Source organism: Cucurbita moschata, unplaced genomic scaffold, assembly GCF_002738365.1.
Source record: "Cucurbita moschata cultivar Rifu unplaced genomic scaffold, Cmos_1.0 Cmo_Scf00030, whole genome shotgun sequence".
NCBI classification, from domain to species: domain Eukaryota; kingdom Viridiplantae; phylum Streptophyta; class Magnoliopsida; order Cucurbitales; family Cucurbitaceae; genus Cucurbita; species Cucurbita moschata.
This window is the reverse complement of record NW_019268546.1, coordinates 2,516,892-2,532,722: the sequence shown is the minus strand read 5'-3', so window position 1 is coordinate 2,532,722 and position 15,831 is coordinate 2,516,892. Positions and strand designations below refer to the sequence as shown.

Sequence of the window (15,831 nt, the reverse complement as noted above, 5' to 3'; positions counted from 1 at the left end):
TTTTTTTTTTTTTTTTTTTTTTTTTTTTTTTTTTTGGGAACCGGTTTAAAACTAACTTAACCGGTTAAATTATTGAGTAAAATCAAATTGGGAAGAAAAATGGCTCACCCACGCGCTCATGTAACTCCACACGCAGCTAGATGAGGCGTATACGCGCGCTCGTACTCGTGGCTCCCAACGCGCGCGCCAACTTTTCCAGTCGCCCACGAGCGGAGCTTCGAATCCCAGACGACGTGATTTTCACGTTAATTTCTTTGGATTTTTCCTTCAACGCGCGGCGCGGCAGTTCGAACCCCAGAAGATGGACAAGCGTTTATTTATTTATTTATTTTCCGTGAAGAGTGCGCGTGTTCAAACCTGAAAAACGTATCTTTCCCAGATTTTTTCCTAATTTTTCCTGCAATTTTCCAGATTTAATTATTTCCTTCTATTTTATCCCTAAATTATTTTAGAATAAATTAGAAGTCCTAAGCTTTGTTAAATCATAAAAAAAGCCCAAATTTAAATTCCTTACCAACTTAGAGCTCAAAGGGTAACTTCTCCTTCGCAATTTCTTCTTCCGAATCTACGAGACCAAAATTGAGTTTAGAAATAGTCTATAGACGAAGAATATTGAAAAAAAAAATATAATAATACTCATAATCTAATTTTAACCTCGTTTCTTTGTTGATTTTCAAAATCGGCCGAATTAGTGATGCAGCTGATATCACTCTTTTAAGAAAGACTAATGTGAGCTCTTAATTCTAAATATGCCAAATATGGACGGAGTAACTTAAGTTTATAAATTGGAGTAGAAGATGAACATGGAACTTTTTTAATTTGAATTACCAATGAGAGTCTTCCACTTGTCAAACATCCCATGGTTGATGGTTTTTGTAATTATCCGTAAATCTTCTTTTAATTATTAATTAATAACTTGGTAATTATCTAAAAAAAAAAGTATTTATGCCCCAAAATATCAATTTGTCATCTTATGAGCTAGCTTTTAAATCAATAAGGCTTGTGTGGACTTAATTTCCAATTTGATTAACTATGGAGCAATTTTCCCAAATTGCAACTTTAGGGTTATTTCTGCAATTTGTCACTTTTTAGAGTTATCTTTATAAATTTAGTTTATTATGAAGGCATTCTTTGTAAATTGGACGTGTAGATTAAATTTCCAATTTACCCTTTTAAGACATTTTTTCGAAAATACCATTTTAGGATTACTTTTTTAATTTACAAATAAATTTAACGTCCCGTTTTATTCATGAAAATTACATATAATTAATCAAGGTAATTATCCGATAAATATGAAACGATGACGTTTGCTGAAGCTTTCTATCATTTGGATGTCGTTTATTCCTTTGGACAAAAAGGAAGAAACAAAATGTCAAAATATAGAATATATTCGCCACTTTAAGAATTAAATTCCTAAATTTTTAAAATAATAATAATAATAATAATTTAATTGATGTCAAAATATTTATTCGTATTTAAGAATTAAATTCTCAACTTTTTCTTAAATAATAATAAAAAATTAATTTAGTCTTTATATTTTCGTTCGAATTTCAACACATTTCACAGGTATATATAGTTTTCCGCTTCCCCTTAAGATTCTAAGACACGTCTATTAGGGAGAGGGTTTCACACCCTTATAAATAATATTTTGTTTCTCTCTCTAACCAATGTGAGATCTCCCAATCTACCTATTGAGATCGTCCTCGTTAGCACACCCAATAACCTAGCTCTAATATGATTTATACGGGAGGGCCCAATGTCCTCATTAGCATATCCAATGACCTGGCTCTAATTCAATTCGTAATATTTAAATATAAGTGAATAAGGTATTTTTATTTTCCATAGGAGTAGAAATAAATAATTTAATTATAAATGTAGCACAACTTACACTTACCCACTAGGATTGGCTTTGTTAGCTGAGAGCTATAGCTAAGGCCTAACTCCTTTGTATTCCAACTTATACTTTCAGTCAACACTAATAAATTCATTTCATTTATGTAACCTCATGAATGTGAATGATTCAATTTTTCTTATTTTCACTTATTCAACATCATTTAAAATAGCAATCTAATTTACTCACCAAAATATAATCCAAAAAAAACATGAACTATTAGCAAATATTGTCCGCTTTAACTCCTTATGGATCGTTAGCCTCACGATTTTTAAAATGCTTCGAAGTAGACAATATCTGTTAGGGGTGGGCTTAAGCTGTTACAAATAGTATCAAAGCCAAATATTGAGAGGTATGCAAGTTGGACCTCTAAGGGAGTGAATTGTGAGATCCCACATGTCGGTTGGAGAGGAGAACGAAACATTACATATAAGGGTGTGGAAACCTTTACTTATCGGACCCAAAACCTTGAGAAAAAGTCTAAAAAAAACAATATCGGCTAAGAATACCCATTGGGCTATTACGCATGTATAAACCGACAGAGACATGGAAAAAGCCTAGAAAGTAGATAGCTGCCAAAATCAACCACCGAAGAACAATAATAAACAAATAAGGGAAATGAAATAATAATGAAAGTAGGCTCTGATTCTGAAAACAACTCCATGACCCCCTTCCCACTTATATTTATATGGAAGGAATTTTAAAAACAAATGACAGATCTACTTCAGAACTTTAATTCTCTAGCAATTTCATCCATATAAACTTTAATTTAATAACCATTTAATCACTATATTCTGAATTTTTATAAACAATACATATATTATTAAAACTTAATGAAATACATGTTACTTAATCATATATCCATCCATGAATACATACTAAGAAAAGGCAAGAAAATAGCATTGAACTATTTTGAGACTAAAAATTGAAAAAGAAAATAAAAGAATAATCAGTGGTCTTCTTCCTGCACTTAAAATGGGTATCAATTATAGGGAGAGATGATGGTTAAGAATGAAGGATGGGAGTGTGTCCATTTTTCTTTTTGGCAAAGTTTGACCTCAAGATTTTCAGCAGAACCATCCAATTGAAGCCTTCAGAAGGAAAAAAAGAAAAAAAAGAAAAAAAAGAAAAAAGGAAAACAAGTTGAAAATATTTCATTCATTATTTCTGTAACCACCCTTCTCTTAAGATGCACCTCACGTTGCATCGATCTGCTTCTCAGAAATAGAGAGAGAAGAAGAAATCCAAATAAAGGGGAAGGGAGGGAGGGAGAGAGAGAGCAAAACCAAAAACTTTTCCTTATTCCTAAGTTCAAAGGAGGTAAAGAGAAGCAAAACAAAACCATCCCACCACCATTTTTCTTGTTTTTTTGTCTAAAAATCCTGCTTCTCTTCCTCCTTTATCTCTCAATTCCCTTCTTTTTCTCTCTATGCTGCCTGAAACCCAGAAGCAATTGATCACCCAGTTGCCGGTTTGTTGTCCCTTGCGGTTTCAGTCAAAAGTTTCATCAAGAAACTGAAGATGATTCATGCTATGGAGCAGGAGCACGAAGGTTTCAAATCCAAATTATGTCATTTCAAAGGAACGCACGAGAATTCTGGCAGACATGCCAAGAGCTTGAGCATCGAGAGTGCCAGCATGTTGGACTCTCTTGTCGACGAGGATACATCAAGAAGCCAAGGATCGACGCCGGTTCACAACAACTCTGCAGAGAAGCCGCTGACACCAACCAATCGACCTGAAAAGTCTCTGAAGCTGAAGTTGACCAAGGATGAAGATGCTGTCACTGAGAAGGAACCCAGAGACAAGAAGGCCTTAGGTTCAATTCCTAGCCATTCTTTTAAGATCTAATATTCATTTAATCACTACTCACCTTAATCAACCTATACATAACTTGGAGGGACTTGAATCTTTGACCTCTTGCTCGAAGGGAAGGTACATGTCAATCAAAGCTAAGGAACATATTCAAGCCACATTATTCATTTGTTAAAGTTAATAACTAAAGATTTATTAAAATTAAGAGATAACAATGGTTAGTTTTTTTAGAAATTTTGGATTGAAAATAGGCATATTGAGGGTTAAGGGGGCTAAAATAGAACAAACATAAAGTTCGAGGACCGAAATGGGCATAAATAGGCCATGTGAAGTTAAGGTATCAAAATGGGGCTGCTGTTCATTCTAGGAAGAATGCATTTTGTTTGATTCTGCAATTAACATTCTCCTCCAATCTCGGGTTACAATTCAGAAATGGAACAAATGAAAGAGAGGTTTGCAAAGTTACTCTTGGGGGAAGACATGTCTGGGGGAGGGAAGGGTGTTTCCTCAGCCTTGGCATTGTCTAATGCAATCACAAACCTTGCTGGTATGTACTTAGAATTTTCTAACATGGTAACTGAGAAATCTCTGTTGGGATCTAAAATTCTGTCAATGTTGCAGCTTCTGTGTTCGGAGAACAATGGCGTCTAGAGCCAATGTCATTAGAAAGAAAAACAAGATGGAGAAAAGAAATCGATTTGCTCTTATCCGTCACAGACTACATTGTTGAGTTTGTTCCTTCACAACAGAAATCCAAGGATGGAACGAATATGGAGGTAAACCTTTGATTTCGAATCTGTAGTTAGAACCGACTTGTATGATTCTCACAACCTTAGGTAAGGGAATTCATGAACACCTGGAGCTTGACTCAAATGTTCCTTCCTTTCTCATTCAATCTTACAAATGAGGTTTATGGCTGTTTTAGATAATGGTGACCCGGCAACGAAACGACTTGCACTTGAATATCCCAGCTTTGAGGAAGCTTGATGCCATGTTAATTGTAAGAACTATGCCTACAATTTACTCTATTGTTCATTGTTTTCTCTGCTTCAGTCAGAATGAATCCTATGTGATATTGGATTTGCCACGACAAAACACAGGGTTGTCTGGATAATTTTAAAGAACAGAACGAGTTCTATTATGTATCGAGAGATGCCGATGACTCGGAGAAAGGAAATAACAAGAGAAAAGATGATAAGTGGTGGCTACCTACAGCAAGAGTTCCACCAAATGGTTTATCAGAGATGACAAGAAAGTTTCTGCAGTACCAGAAGGATTGTGTGAACCAGGTCCTGAAGGCAGCCATGGCTATAAATGCTCAAATCATATCAGAAATGGAGATCCCTGAAGATTACATTGAATCTCTCCCTAAAGTAAGCGAAATTGAATATGTTTTAGTAATGATTTCGAAATGAATCTTCACCTGAAACTAAGTTTTGTTTTTATGGATTTACAGAATGGAAGGGCAAGCCTAGGGGATTCCATCTACAGAAGTATAACAGTTGAGTTCTTTGATCCTGATCAGTTTCTTTCCAGCATGGACTTAACATCAGATCATAAAATCCTAGATCTGAAAGACAGAATTGAAGCTTCCATAGTGATTTGGAGGAGGAAGATGAAAGATGTTAAATCTGCTTGGGCTTCAGCAGTGAGCTTGGAAAAGAGAGAACTATTTGAAGAGAGAGCAGAGACCATCTTGCTAATACTTAAGCACCGATTTCCCGGAATCCCACAATCTTCACTCGATATCAGCAAAATTCAATTCAATCGGGTATAACAATGCTACTTCCTTGTCTATACTCTCGATAATTATATTTTCAATTCAAGTTTAACAAGAAAAGTAGGAGAAGCATCACAAAGAACAGAAAAGAAACGTAAACCAAACTTGTTTGAAATCTTTCAAGATCAATCAGAACTTACTGTTTCCTCCATTGCAGGACGTAGGGCACGCCATTTTGGAGAGCTACTCCAGAATACTGGAAAGCTTAGCCTTCACAGTGATGTCTCGAATCGAAGACGTACTCCACGCTGATGCCTTAACTCAAAATCCATCACAGACAGCATCGAAGAGGAAACCAGCGAGCGAAACTCCACCGGAAAAAACGCCACGCAAAAGAGAAGACAACGGCACAGAAACGCCGGTTTCAATGACACTGTTGGATTTCATGGGTTGGGGTCAGGAACAAAGCGAGAACGAGCCGAAGAAGAGTTCACTGGGGCAGTCGGATGAATTAAACGCCGATTCAGATGCGAAAAACGGGAATACGCCTGGGAATGTAGTGACGAACAAGAAGGTTTCGTACGTGGAAAATTTGAGCGCTGTGAAAAGTCCAACGGCCCGCCATTGAAGAGGGATTGAAGAACAAAAAAAGTGCAGGAAGATGACAATTAGATAGAGGGATAGGGAGAATTGCAAAAGAGAGTGAATTATCAATGAATTTGGGGTTCCTTTTTTTTATTTTTTTCTTCCCACATTTGGGGATTTGACAATTTTCTATCTCATTCCTTGGGTAAATAGGAGGAGGAATGAGAAGAAAAAAGAACACACTTTAATTTGTATAATTTGTATCATTGTATCAATGTAGTGTTCTTAGTCATCATAAATATCATATATTTTTCGTCGTCATTATATTCACCGACAACAGAACAATAATTGTGCGACATTTATTCTAATTTGATAAACAAATTAGTAGAATTCTCCGGACAATCTTGACAAACGATCGATCACACCTGAACAAAATCAATATTATAAGCAACAACTACGACGATTGACACCTCATAGATGAACGGGGTTTCAACTAATGACGGAAAAAAATAAATAAGCAACAATCACGTCTTTAATAGCATATAACTCAGTTAAGAAGAGTTGACAGCTAGTCACATCTTTCTATAATATATTTTAAGACATTTAGCGAGTGTAGACATGATTTTGATGATCATGAACCTTTGTTTTATATTAAAATTAATTATTTAATTCCTCCTTGAAGCATCCAATATTGGTTACGATGAGCTCTCCCACACACGATTCCCCCCTTCTCCCAGTCATCCTTCTCCCGCCCCAATCTACAGATAACGAAACCCTTCTTATCTTCGTCTCCAACTCGGACAATCCCAAAAAGCCCTAAAAAATGTTTGCAACTCTAAATCCCTCGTCCGTCCTGCAAATTCCTCCATTACAGAGATTCAAGAAGCTCTCACTTTCCACCTCTTTCCTCCATGGCTCAACTCCTCTCTCATTCCTCTCTAAGCCTGCACCCTCGCCTCCCCAAACTCTCAATTTCCTCCCCTCCATTAGGGCCATGAAGTCCCTGCAAGGCCGCGTGGTCTGCGCCACCAACGACAAGACCGTTGCCGTCGAAGTCGTGCGATTGGCGCCTCATCCGAAGTACAAACGGCGCATCAGAATCAAGAAGAAGTACCAGGCACACGATCCGGATAACCAGTTCAAGGTCGGAGACTTTGTGGAGCTTGAGAAATGCCGGCCGATTAGCAAGATGAAGACGTTCCTCGCCATTCCGGTTCCGGCAAGGAATTCGAAGCAGAAGGTGGCGGAAGCTGCGGCTGGGGACCTTGGGATTCCATTGGAGTCTCAGCAACAGGTTTAATCGTAATCGTAATCGTAATCGGTTGCGTTTTGTAGATCTATTCTTGTTTCTGGTCGATGAATGATTGAAGATTGTTTGATGAATGTTGTTTTCCAAATTCTTAGAATCTCTATTCGTCTCTGCAATTGATGCGTCTGAACAGTGAGATAACTGCCGATGATTATGGTGTGGTATTGTTCCCGTCCAAATTCTCTTTATTCTTGCGTTTGGTTTAGAAAAACAGTGAGATTTGCATTATAATGTTAATTAATTATTATGATTATTTATTCGTTAAACTAAAGATTTTACGTAATTGGATAATACTACTAGTTTACATATGTCTTTCTATTTGATATATCCCATTAACTCTATTATAATTAGATTAATGAATCTTTCACCATATTCCTTTGTTAAAGGATAAATACAAGTATAATTAGCATAATTATTATTACTTTTTTTTAGTTTGCAAGACTAAAATGCATAATTCATAATTTAACAGGTATTTTCATAGTTGTCGTCACCCGCCATGATAACTACTATCAACCATTACCAAAATCGGTTAGTAACTACTGAAAGTCCCACGTCGGCTAATTTAGGGAACTAAAGATCATGGGTTTATAAACAAAGAATACTCTCTCCATTGGTATGAGGTATTTTGGGGAAGCCCAAAGCAAAGTCATGAGAGCTTTGGCTCAAAGTGGACAATATCATACTATTTTAGAGTCATGTTCCGTCTAACATGGTATCAGAGTCATGCCCTAAACTTAGTCGTGCCAATAGATTGGTTGGTATCATAACCATGCCCTAAACTTAGTGGTGCCAATAGAGTGGTAAATCTGAACAATTGACTCCAAAAAGAAAATGGAAAATGACTAAGACTCCAAAGGGGTGGAGCCTCGATTTAAGGAATGATCATGGGTTTATAAACCAAGAATACTCTCTCCATTGGTATGAGACCTTTTGGGGCCATGAAAGCTTATACTTAAATTGGACAAAGAATACTCTCTCCATTGGTATGAGACATTTTGGGGCCACGAGAGCTTATACTTAAAGTGGACAATATCATACCATTGTGGAGAGTCGTATTCATCTAACAACTACAATTTCTGAATTTCATTGTCGATAACAACTTCAGTTGTCATCTGTTGCCACTTCATTGTCGATAATCACCGCATTACCTTGCCATTAGTGACAGATAGTAGTCATAATGTTTTAAATACAATAGAAGTTATGGGTTCACAGCGTTTAATACTTCATTTAAATATCTTTTTACGGGTAATCCAAACAAACACTTACTGATGTGTTTTTCTTTTAAAAAATTATTGATGCACCAATTTGAATCATACAAAAATGTTGATAATTAATGGCTTATGTACAATTAACTCTATCTGAATTACCTTAAAAACTTCACTGTTTTCTCCAGAAGAACAAAAGGAAGCAAAGAAGTTAAATAATGTGTACTTGAACAGCTAACAGTCAATAAATCACTACAAGGTTAGGGTAAAAAAATATGTTGATTTGAATAAATTTCAATAAGAAATATTAATACCTAATCATCCTCTACTTGAAGGCTTGCTTTAATATTCTCTAACGTATGTGATACGAAATCGTTAACATACTCGGCAGACTGCGACGTTTGAGTAGCTATTGTTAGCAACGAACCTCCTTCAGTGACCCTCTCTTCTTTGCTTTTACTGATAACCGATGCCCTCGGTGGGTGCCCGTCTGGGAGGATCGAGAAGCCCATAGGTAACGTCGTGATGGTGCTCGGGTCACATCCAGCCATCACAGACTGCATGCTTGTAATGTCAATTTGAGCATAGATCACTGTTGATTCATAATCGTTTGTTAGACTATCTTGTATAATCCACTTGTTGGATTCATCTGATTTTATTGCCTGCAACAATCGTTTGCATTGTCAAAATGAATATTAACGAGTATTAATTTCGATAATTGATATGTACTCGTTCGGAAACTCACTTGGATAGTAACAGCATTGCCTCGATTCTGTCCTTTGGCAAACACTGCTAACGTTTCAACTGGACCACTCAACATCACATCCCACTGAAAGTCATTGATTCAACAATTTAATAGCAACGTATAGAACGATACACACCGACGTATATATGCATACACAGAGGGAAAATCGTGTCGCCAAAAGCGAGGCATACCTCGATTCGTCGGGATCCATTGATCAAGAATTCGAACAAGAGTTTAGGAGAAATAGGTAGCCACACTGAAGCAACGGCACACAAGATTAAACCAAGAGGTTCTCGTGGATCATTTAAGTTCTTTCTTGAAGCAACTCTTATGTTTTCACCCATTTTGCTCTGGACCTTGGTCCATGTATGGCTGCTGGAAGCACCCATGGCTTGATAAATACTAGATGTCATTCTCTGAGCCAATCGAAGAACACTTTTTCTCCCACCAAGAGTGGTGATTCCTAAGAGTTTTTAGAAACTGAGATCTCATAAAACTTTGAAGGATTGAATGATTAGTAATGACTGAGGAGTTTTACCAGTGGAATCCTTCATGGGAACGTTGGTGGCCATGTAGAAAACCTGCCATTCACAATGGGTTTGCATTGTGGCCATCCAATGCCTTGCCCCGAATATCAAACCGCTATTCACAATGGTTCGATACATCGTTCGAAGTTTGGTCTTCTGGCATTCCCAGTGCTCTAAGACTATGACCTGATATGACACAATGTTAGGAATCACGACTCTCCACAATGATATGATATTGTCCACTTTGAGCATAAGCTGTAAATTAGCCAATGTGGGACTCCCTCCCAACAATCCTTAACAATCCTCCTCTCGAACAAAGTACACTGTAGAGCCCTCGAACAACCTTCCCTTAATCGAGGCTCGACTTCTTTATGGAGTCCTCGAACAAAGTACACCCTTTGTTCGACACTTGAGCCACTTTTGACTACACCTTCGAGGCTCACAATTTCTTTGTTCAATATTTGAGGATTCTAATGACATGGCTAAGTTAAGGCACGACTCTGATACCATGTTAGGAATCACGACTCTCCATAATGGTATGATATTGTCCACTTGATGAGAGGTTATGCTTAAAGTGGACAATATCATACCATTGTAGAGAGTCGTGATTCCTAACACACAACATGTTTAGGTCGATAGATTAGTTAGAGTAAACCTTTGATTCATATTATGAGGTTCATACCTTACAATGACCGTTAGATGTATCTTCAATGATGCAACCTGAGGGTCGTTTCCTACAAAAGGAGGGGGATGAGTCTATACTATCACCGACGTTGTTGATCGAAACATCAGCGACGACCCACTTTTCGGGACTTAGTCGTTTGCAAGTTCGAATGAAATAGACTTCTCTTGGAGGGAAGACGGGAGTGAGCATTTGGAGCTCCGCAAACATCTGCAAACCTGGCAGAAAAAATGAGCTTCTACGATAAACACTTTTCCAATCCACATCTTATTACACAATATATTTTCAATTATCCATTATTTATTGCTGATGTCATAAATACATATCAAGCTACAAGACATAAAAGTATAGGAAAAGAGAGAATAATAAAACTATATCATTTTAATAAATGCATTAATAAAAAAGACTTGGAAAAATAAAATAAGAAAAAGAAAAGGAAAAACTGTTTGTGGTTGTCCTTGTCCCACATCGGTAAAGTCGAGAACCTGGGGGCAAACATTCTCTATAAATAGCTTACATTGCATAATATTTAATTTTATTTATAAGAAAAATTATTTATTGTATAAAAGTACATTTAAAGAAATTATATAAATAAAATCAATTTCCATAAGCATTACTAATATGAAGTGGGTTTATGAGGTTGGATTCTCATAATTCTTTTGATATTTTAATATTTAGTTTGTTTTTTAATACTCTTCCCTCATTTTTTTTTATCGAGAAATTTGACTCACTTGACAGACTTGAATTACTCACTTGAATTACTTAATTTAATTACTTAATTTAAAATTTGATGACTGACTTGAATTACTTAATCTAAATTTGATGACGGACTTGAATTACTTAATCTAATTACTTAATCCAAATTTGATCCAAATCCAAATTACTTCATCTAAATTTGATGAATTACTTAATCTAATTACTTAATCCAAATTTGATCCAAATCCAAAATCTAATTACTTAATCCAAATTTGATCCAAATCCAAATTAGATGACTGACTTGAATTACTTAATTGAATTACTTAATCCAAATTTGATCCAAATCCAAATTTAATCCAACTTAATCCAAATTTGATCCAAATCCAAATTTAATCCAAATTTGATCCAAATCCAAATTACTTAGATGGATTAATCCAAATCCAAATTACTTGATCCAAATTCTGATGACTGACTTGAATTACTTAATCCAAATTTGATCCAAATTTAATCCAAATTTGATGACTGACTTGAATTACTTCATCCAAATTTGATCCAAATTCTGATGACTGACTTGAATTACTTAATCCAAATTTGATCCAAATCGAATTTGGATTAATGAAGTACTTAATCCAAATTTGATCCAAATCGAATTTGGATTAATGAAGTACTTAATCCAAATTTGATCCAAATGGAATTTGAATTACTTAATCCAAGTCAAATTAGGTTAATCCAAGTTTGTTCATATGTTCAATCTCATCCACTCAACCAATCTGAAAATAGGGTTACAAATCTCTTAACCCTCAGCAATAAATACTATGAAATTTTAGTTAATGTATGTAACAATTACGTAGAATTTTTTAAAAATAATTATAAAAAAAATAGAATTTTTTAAAAATAATTATAAAAAAATACTAGAGGATCCAACCCAACTCAACTTAAAAATAGAGGGCTAGTTAAATCTCTAATCTCGGTAAATAAACAATAATTACAAAATAATAAATAAATAAGTTAAAAGAACAAAATAAGAATTTTAAAGCGTTAACCCAAAATTTGAGGGGAAAATATTTGTAATTAGTAGAGTAACTTTTTTATAGTTAGTAAACTATGCTTATTTTGATAAGAAAATAACTAAAAAAATTAATAAATTCATTTCAATCACCAAACAAATTTATTATTTTTAAAAAGAAATTCTCTTTTGCAGATTCTTCAGACGAAGAGAGAGACTTACGAGTTGAACTGCGCCATTCCTGGTGGACCCGTCGCCATTGCAGACGACCTCGATGGTCGACGCCTTCGAGATTATGGAGGGGAACATTTCCTTCCATTGAACCTTCACCGGCAAACAACAACAAAGAAATACATGAATCCGATCAGGCAACAATATTCCGGAAACTTTCAGTCGAGTTAGGGTTTAATTTTAATATTCACCACATCCATGAAGCTCTGAACCAATCGATGAAGATCTACGAACACCACGCCGGATTCTCTCGACGCTTCGATTTCTCCCTTTGGCTGCTCGTGTTCGCCGGCGAATTGCTTCATGTACTCGTCGTAATTCAGCAGTTCTCGTCCTGTTTCAAAGCTTCGAATCCAAAGCGGCTCCCCGGAATCCGCCATTTTCACGACCTCCTCAATCGCTCTCTTCGCTATCTCCATAACCCTAGCTTTCTCCAGACCGAAAATCCTCTTCGATTTCTCCAAATTTCTTCTACCTTCAATCGCATCCTCGTTCTCCCCCGATCTTGACCTCGATGTTCCAGCAGGAGCGTATTGTTCCAGAGCCGTTCGCAATCCCTCGACCTGTAAATCGAAGGTTAGTCCCATAAATTTGAAGAAATTGGAAAGGAAAACAAGAGATGTAATATAAACCTCGGCTTTGAGTCGAACTATTTCAGTTACTAATTGTTGTTGATTTTGGTCAGAACTTGTGAACATGGAATCCATGGAAATGGCGATGGAGTTAGCTGAAGAACAACATTTAGGGCAAGAAGATTTGTTGATCATTTCCTTCAGTGCTTGGTTTTCTTCTCGCAATTTCTCCATTTCCTGACGCTCGAGACTGACCTAGAAAAGCGAAACAGATAAAGGTAGCAAAAACAAGAACAAGAACAAGAAGAAACAGAGGAGAAAAAACTGTTGAAAAAATGTGCAGAACTGAAAACCTTGATTTGTGTTCTTCGATTCTGAAACCAGAACTTGATTTGCTTAGAATGAAGACCAAGATTCTCACTGAGTTTCTGCCTCTGTTTCTCATCTGGATGCGGAGACTCTTTAAACACCCTGCAAATAGTCCTCTAAATTTGCTTCAATCTTCTAAATCCATTCCCATTTTCTTTATATTTCTTCCATTAATCAGTACAAGAAATGGAGTTCGTTCGTTAACTTTGTTTAATCTTCCTATTTCTTCCATATATAAACGATGAACAGTGTAGAAATTTGAGTTTCATACTTCTCCATTTCTCTGATTTGCTCTGAAGTATGACGATTCTTCCTCTTTTTTCTATTCCCCAGTCCCTTATCTTCATCTTCATCATCAGGCTCGACGCCCAAATCCTCCGCCGACCTCGATCCCGCCGGCTCGGAGTTGTCACTGCAGCTGTCCTCTCTCCTCACCGGCGCGTCGGCGCCCATATCCACCGCATTCTGGAAAACCCCAGCCTAAGAAAAAGAAAAAAAAAAAAAAACCCATTAGAGGTGCATTTTTGCAGAAAGATTTAGCGGAAGCGTGTGAAGAAGATGAGTACAAGGGTGAGAGAAAGAGCCGGAGAAGAAGGAACATTCATAACACGGCGAGATGGGCGGTTGTCGGACATGACAACGGCCATTAATAGCTGTGCGATTAAAAGGGCTACGAGGGCCTTGAAAATTGAAATTATATTTCTGCAAATAGAAAAAGGAATTTTAGCATTCCAGAAAAAAAAAACAAAAAAAAGATAGAAAGAAATACTGATGATCCATCAAATTCACGTTACACAAGAGGTGGATTTTTCTTTTTCTTTTCTTTTTTTTTTTTTTTTTCCTATGTGTATGAATTTTTATTGAAGTTTCACGTTTAATAAAATTAATTATATAAAAAAGAGAGAAAAAAAAAGTAAAAGGTGGAATATGCGCCCTATGCTAAATTTGTTATTCAATTTTGAATGGACAAAAAAAATTTAGCCAATTTTTCCATTAATTTTAACTTTTATTCTTCTTCACTCACTTTAAAAAAATATATATTTATCATTTTTTCAATTTAAACGTGAGTGATGTATATAGATTTTTTTTTCTTTAATATTATTATCTATGTAGCTAAACAAAAATTAAATTAACGATAAAATCAATATGTTTTACCATTATTTTTTAAGATTAAAGGCTAAATTATTAGTTTAGACCAAATGGAAACAGAGAAATATACTTTATAAAAAAAATCATTTGATCTCGTGATAAGACCAAATGTTACGTATTGTATGGCTCTAGTTGAAAGAGATAAGAAAAGAAGAAGGACATAAATATATTTCAATTGATTTATTAAATTCTAAATAATTTTGTCTTAATGCTAAATAATATATTTATCCCATGAGGAAAATAAGTGATTGGAATTTATAACTGGGAATAAGTCAATAATAATTAATGTACTAAAATAATTGTCATATTGTATAAATCAAATTTATTAAATACGAGATTAAATAGACAGTGGGTTGAATAATTGACAGGTGAGTGATTTAGTGCATTGAAGAAACGTGGGGAAAGGGTATAAATGGAAAGTGAGTGAAAATAAATATCTCCTTATTTAAAAAGAAAAAAAAAAAGAAAGATAATGATAAATATCATAATTTATGTGGGCTATAATGGTTCACAGTTGAACAGCACATGCAAAATAATAATAATAATAAATAATAAATTTACGTGACTTATTTACCATTATTTTATGATTATTTATAACTAGTTATCAAAATATTATAATTTTTAAAATCATAAAAAAAAACATTCGGTTATTCAATTTGTAATTTAAATAAAAAAATATTTAAGAATTTGTTCAATAATAAATATCTCGATTGTATAAATAATTTATGTTTTTTCAAAAATCATTTATGTGGCTTTGTAGACTTTATCCGACCAAATAGAAGAATTATCTTTGAATTATGTTTATATTAAAATTTCTAACCTTTAAATTATATAATATTTTAATTAAGAAAATAGTAAATATTAACGAAAAAAAATCAAATTACTAAATCATGATTTAGATATCAAATTTGTTATTAATTTAAAAAATCAAATATTAAATTCCTTACAAAAACCAAAAGTATTTATAATTTTATCGGTTGGATACACAATGCTAAATAAAAGATTGAACGTTTAATTTTAAAGAAAACAAATAATATCTTTGTGTATTAAAATATATCCAAGTCAGCACATAGTGATAGAGAAATCAACCATCTAATCATGGAATAAAATAGGTTAAAAGAAGAAAGAAACGAGATCCCCATATCTAAAACTGAAGTTTCTAAGTTATTCTAATTCTCAATCCGAGTGATATTGGTTCAAACTAATAAAATCTGAGAGATCATATGTGGATATGATATTGTCCACTCTGAGAATAAACTCTCGTGATTTTGTTTTTTTTTATTATAAACTATGATCATTCTCTAAATTAGCGGACGCGAGACTTTCATT

At 34.9% G+C, this 15,831-nt stretch overlaps 3 protein-coding genes, 1 long non-coding RNA gene and 1 pseudogene across 4 annotated transcripts; 2 read left to right on the top strand and 3 right to left on the bottom strand.

Annotated features, from left to right (window-relative positions):
- The window catches only part of LOC111464221, a 7,792-nt pseudogene extending 7,057 nt beyond the window's left edge, over positions 1-735 (bottom strand).
- A 2,182-nt stretch (positions 736-2,917) lies between these two features.
- Positions 2,918-6,128, top strand: LOC111464520 (rop guanine nucleotide exchange factor 12-like). The gene is made up of 7 exons (XM_023108752.1): positions 2,918-3,710; positions 4,137-4,253; positions 4,328-4,482; positions 4,632-4,706; positions 4,807-5,079; positions 5,163-5,477; positions 5,644-6,128. The coding sequence occupies exons 1-7, from the start codon at positions 3,413-3,415 to the stop codon at positions 6,052-6,054; spliced, it is 1,644 nt and encodes a 547-aa protein (XP_022964520.1). The 5' UTR covers positions 2,918-3,412; the 3' UTR covers positions 6,055-6,128.
- LOC111464521 lies at positions 3,576-5,772 on the bottom strand. Its single transcript, XR_002714047.1, has 3 exons — positions 5,627-5,772; positions 3,765-3,843; positions 3,576-3,677 (listed from the first exon to the last, which is right to left on the bottom strand). It is a non-coding gene; the product is annotated as an uncharacterized LOC111464521 (long non-coding RNA).
- A 636-nt stretch (positions 6,129-6,764) lies between the features above and the next one.
- LOC111464160 (30S ribosomal protein S17, chloroplastic-like) lies at positions 6,765-7,509 on the top strand. Its single transcript, XM_023108240.1, has one exon. It carries the CDS (start codon positions 6,835-6,837, stop codon positions 7,309-7,311), a length of 477 nt encoding a protein of 158 aa, XP_022964008.1. The 5' UTR covers positions 6,765-6,834; the 3' UTR covers positions 7,312-7,509.
- Positions 7,510-8,724: 1,215 nt separating this feature from the next.
- LOC111464150 (homeobox-leucine zipper protein GLABRA 2-like) lies at positions 8,725-14,148 on the bottom strand. The gene is made up of 11 exons (XM_023108229.1): positions 13,920-14,148; positions 13,625-13,833; positions 13,338-13,455; positions 13,045-13,239; positions 12,604-12,975; positions 12,404-12,505; positions 10,480-10,689; positions 9,809-9,983; positions 9,462-9,733; positions 9,271-9,354; positions 8,725-9,187 (listed from the first exon to the last, which is right to left on the bottom strand). Exons 1-11 carry the CDS (start codon positions 13,998-14,000, stop codon positions 8,840-8,842), a joined length of 2,166 nt encoding a protein of 721 aa, XP_022963997.1. The 5' UTR covers positions 14,001-14,148; the 3' UTR covers positions 8,725-8,839.
- Between the last annotated feature and the right edge of the window lie 1,683 nt (positions 14,149-15,831).

Coding starts and splice junctions, on each gene's coding strand:
- LOC111464520 (XM_023108752.1), top strand. CDS start 3,413: ATGATTCATGCTATGGAGCAGGAGCACGAAGGTTTCAAATCCAAATTA. Junction 4,254..4,327: donor TGCAATCACAAACCTTGCTG/GTATGTACTTAG, acceptor TCAATGTTGCAG/CTTCTGTGTTCGGAGAACAA. Junction 4,707..4,806: donor AGCTTGATGCCATGTTAATT/GTAAGAACTATG, acceptor GACAAAACACAG/GGTTGTCTGGATAATTTTAA.
- LOC111464160 (XM_023108240.1), top strand. CDS start 6,835: ATGTTTGCAACTCTAAATCCCTCGTCCGTCCTGCAAATTCCTCCATTA.
- LOC111464150 (XM_023108229.1), bottom strand. CDS start 14,000: ATGGCCGTTGTCATGTCCGACAACCGCCCATCTCGCCGTGTTATGAAT. Junction 13,456..13,624: donor CAAATCAGAGAAATGGAGAA/GTATGAAACTCA, acceptor GACTATTTGCAG/GGTGTTTAAAGAGTCTCCGC. Junction 12,976..13,044: donor TAGTTCGACTCAAAGCCGAG/GTTTATATTACA, acceptor TTCGATTTACAG/GTCGAGGGATTGCGAACGGC.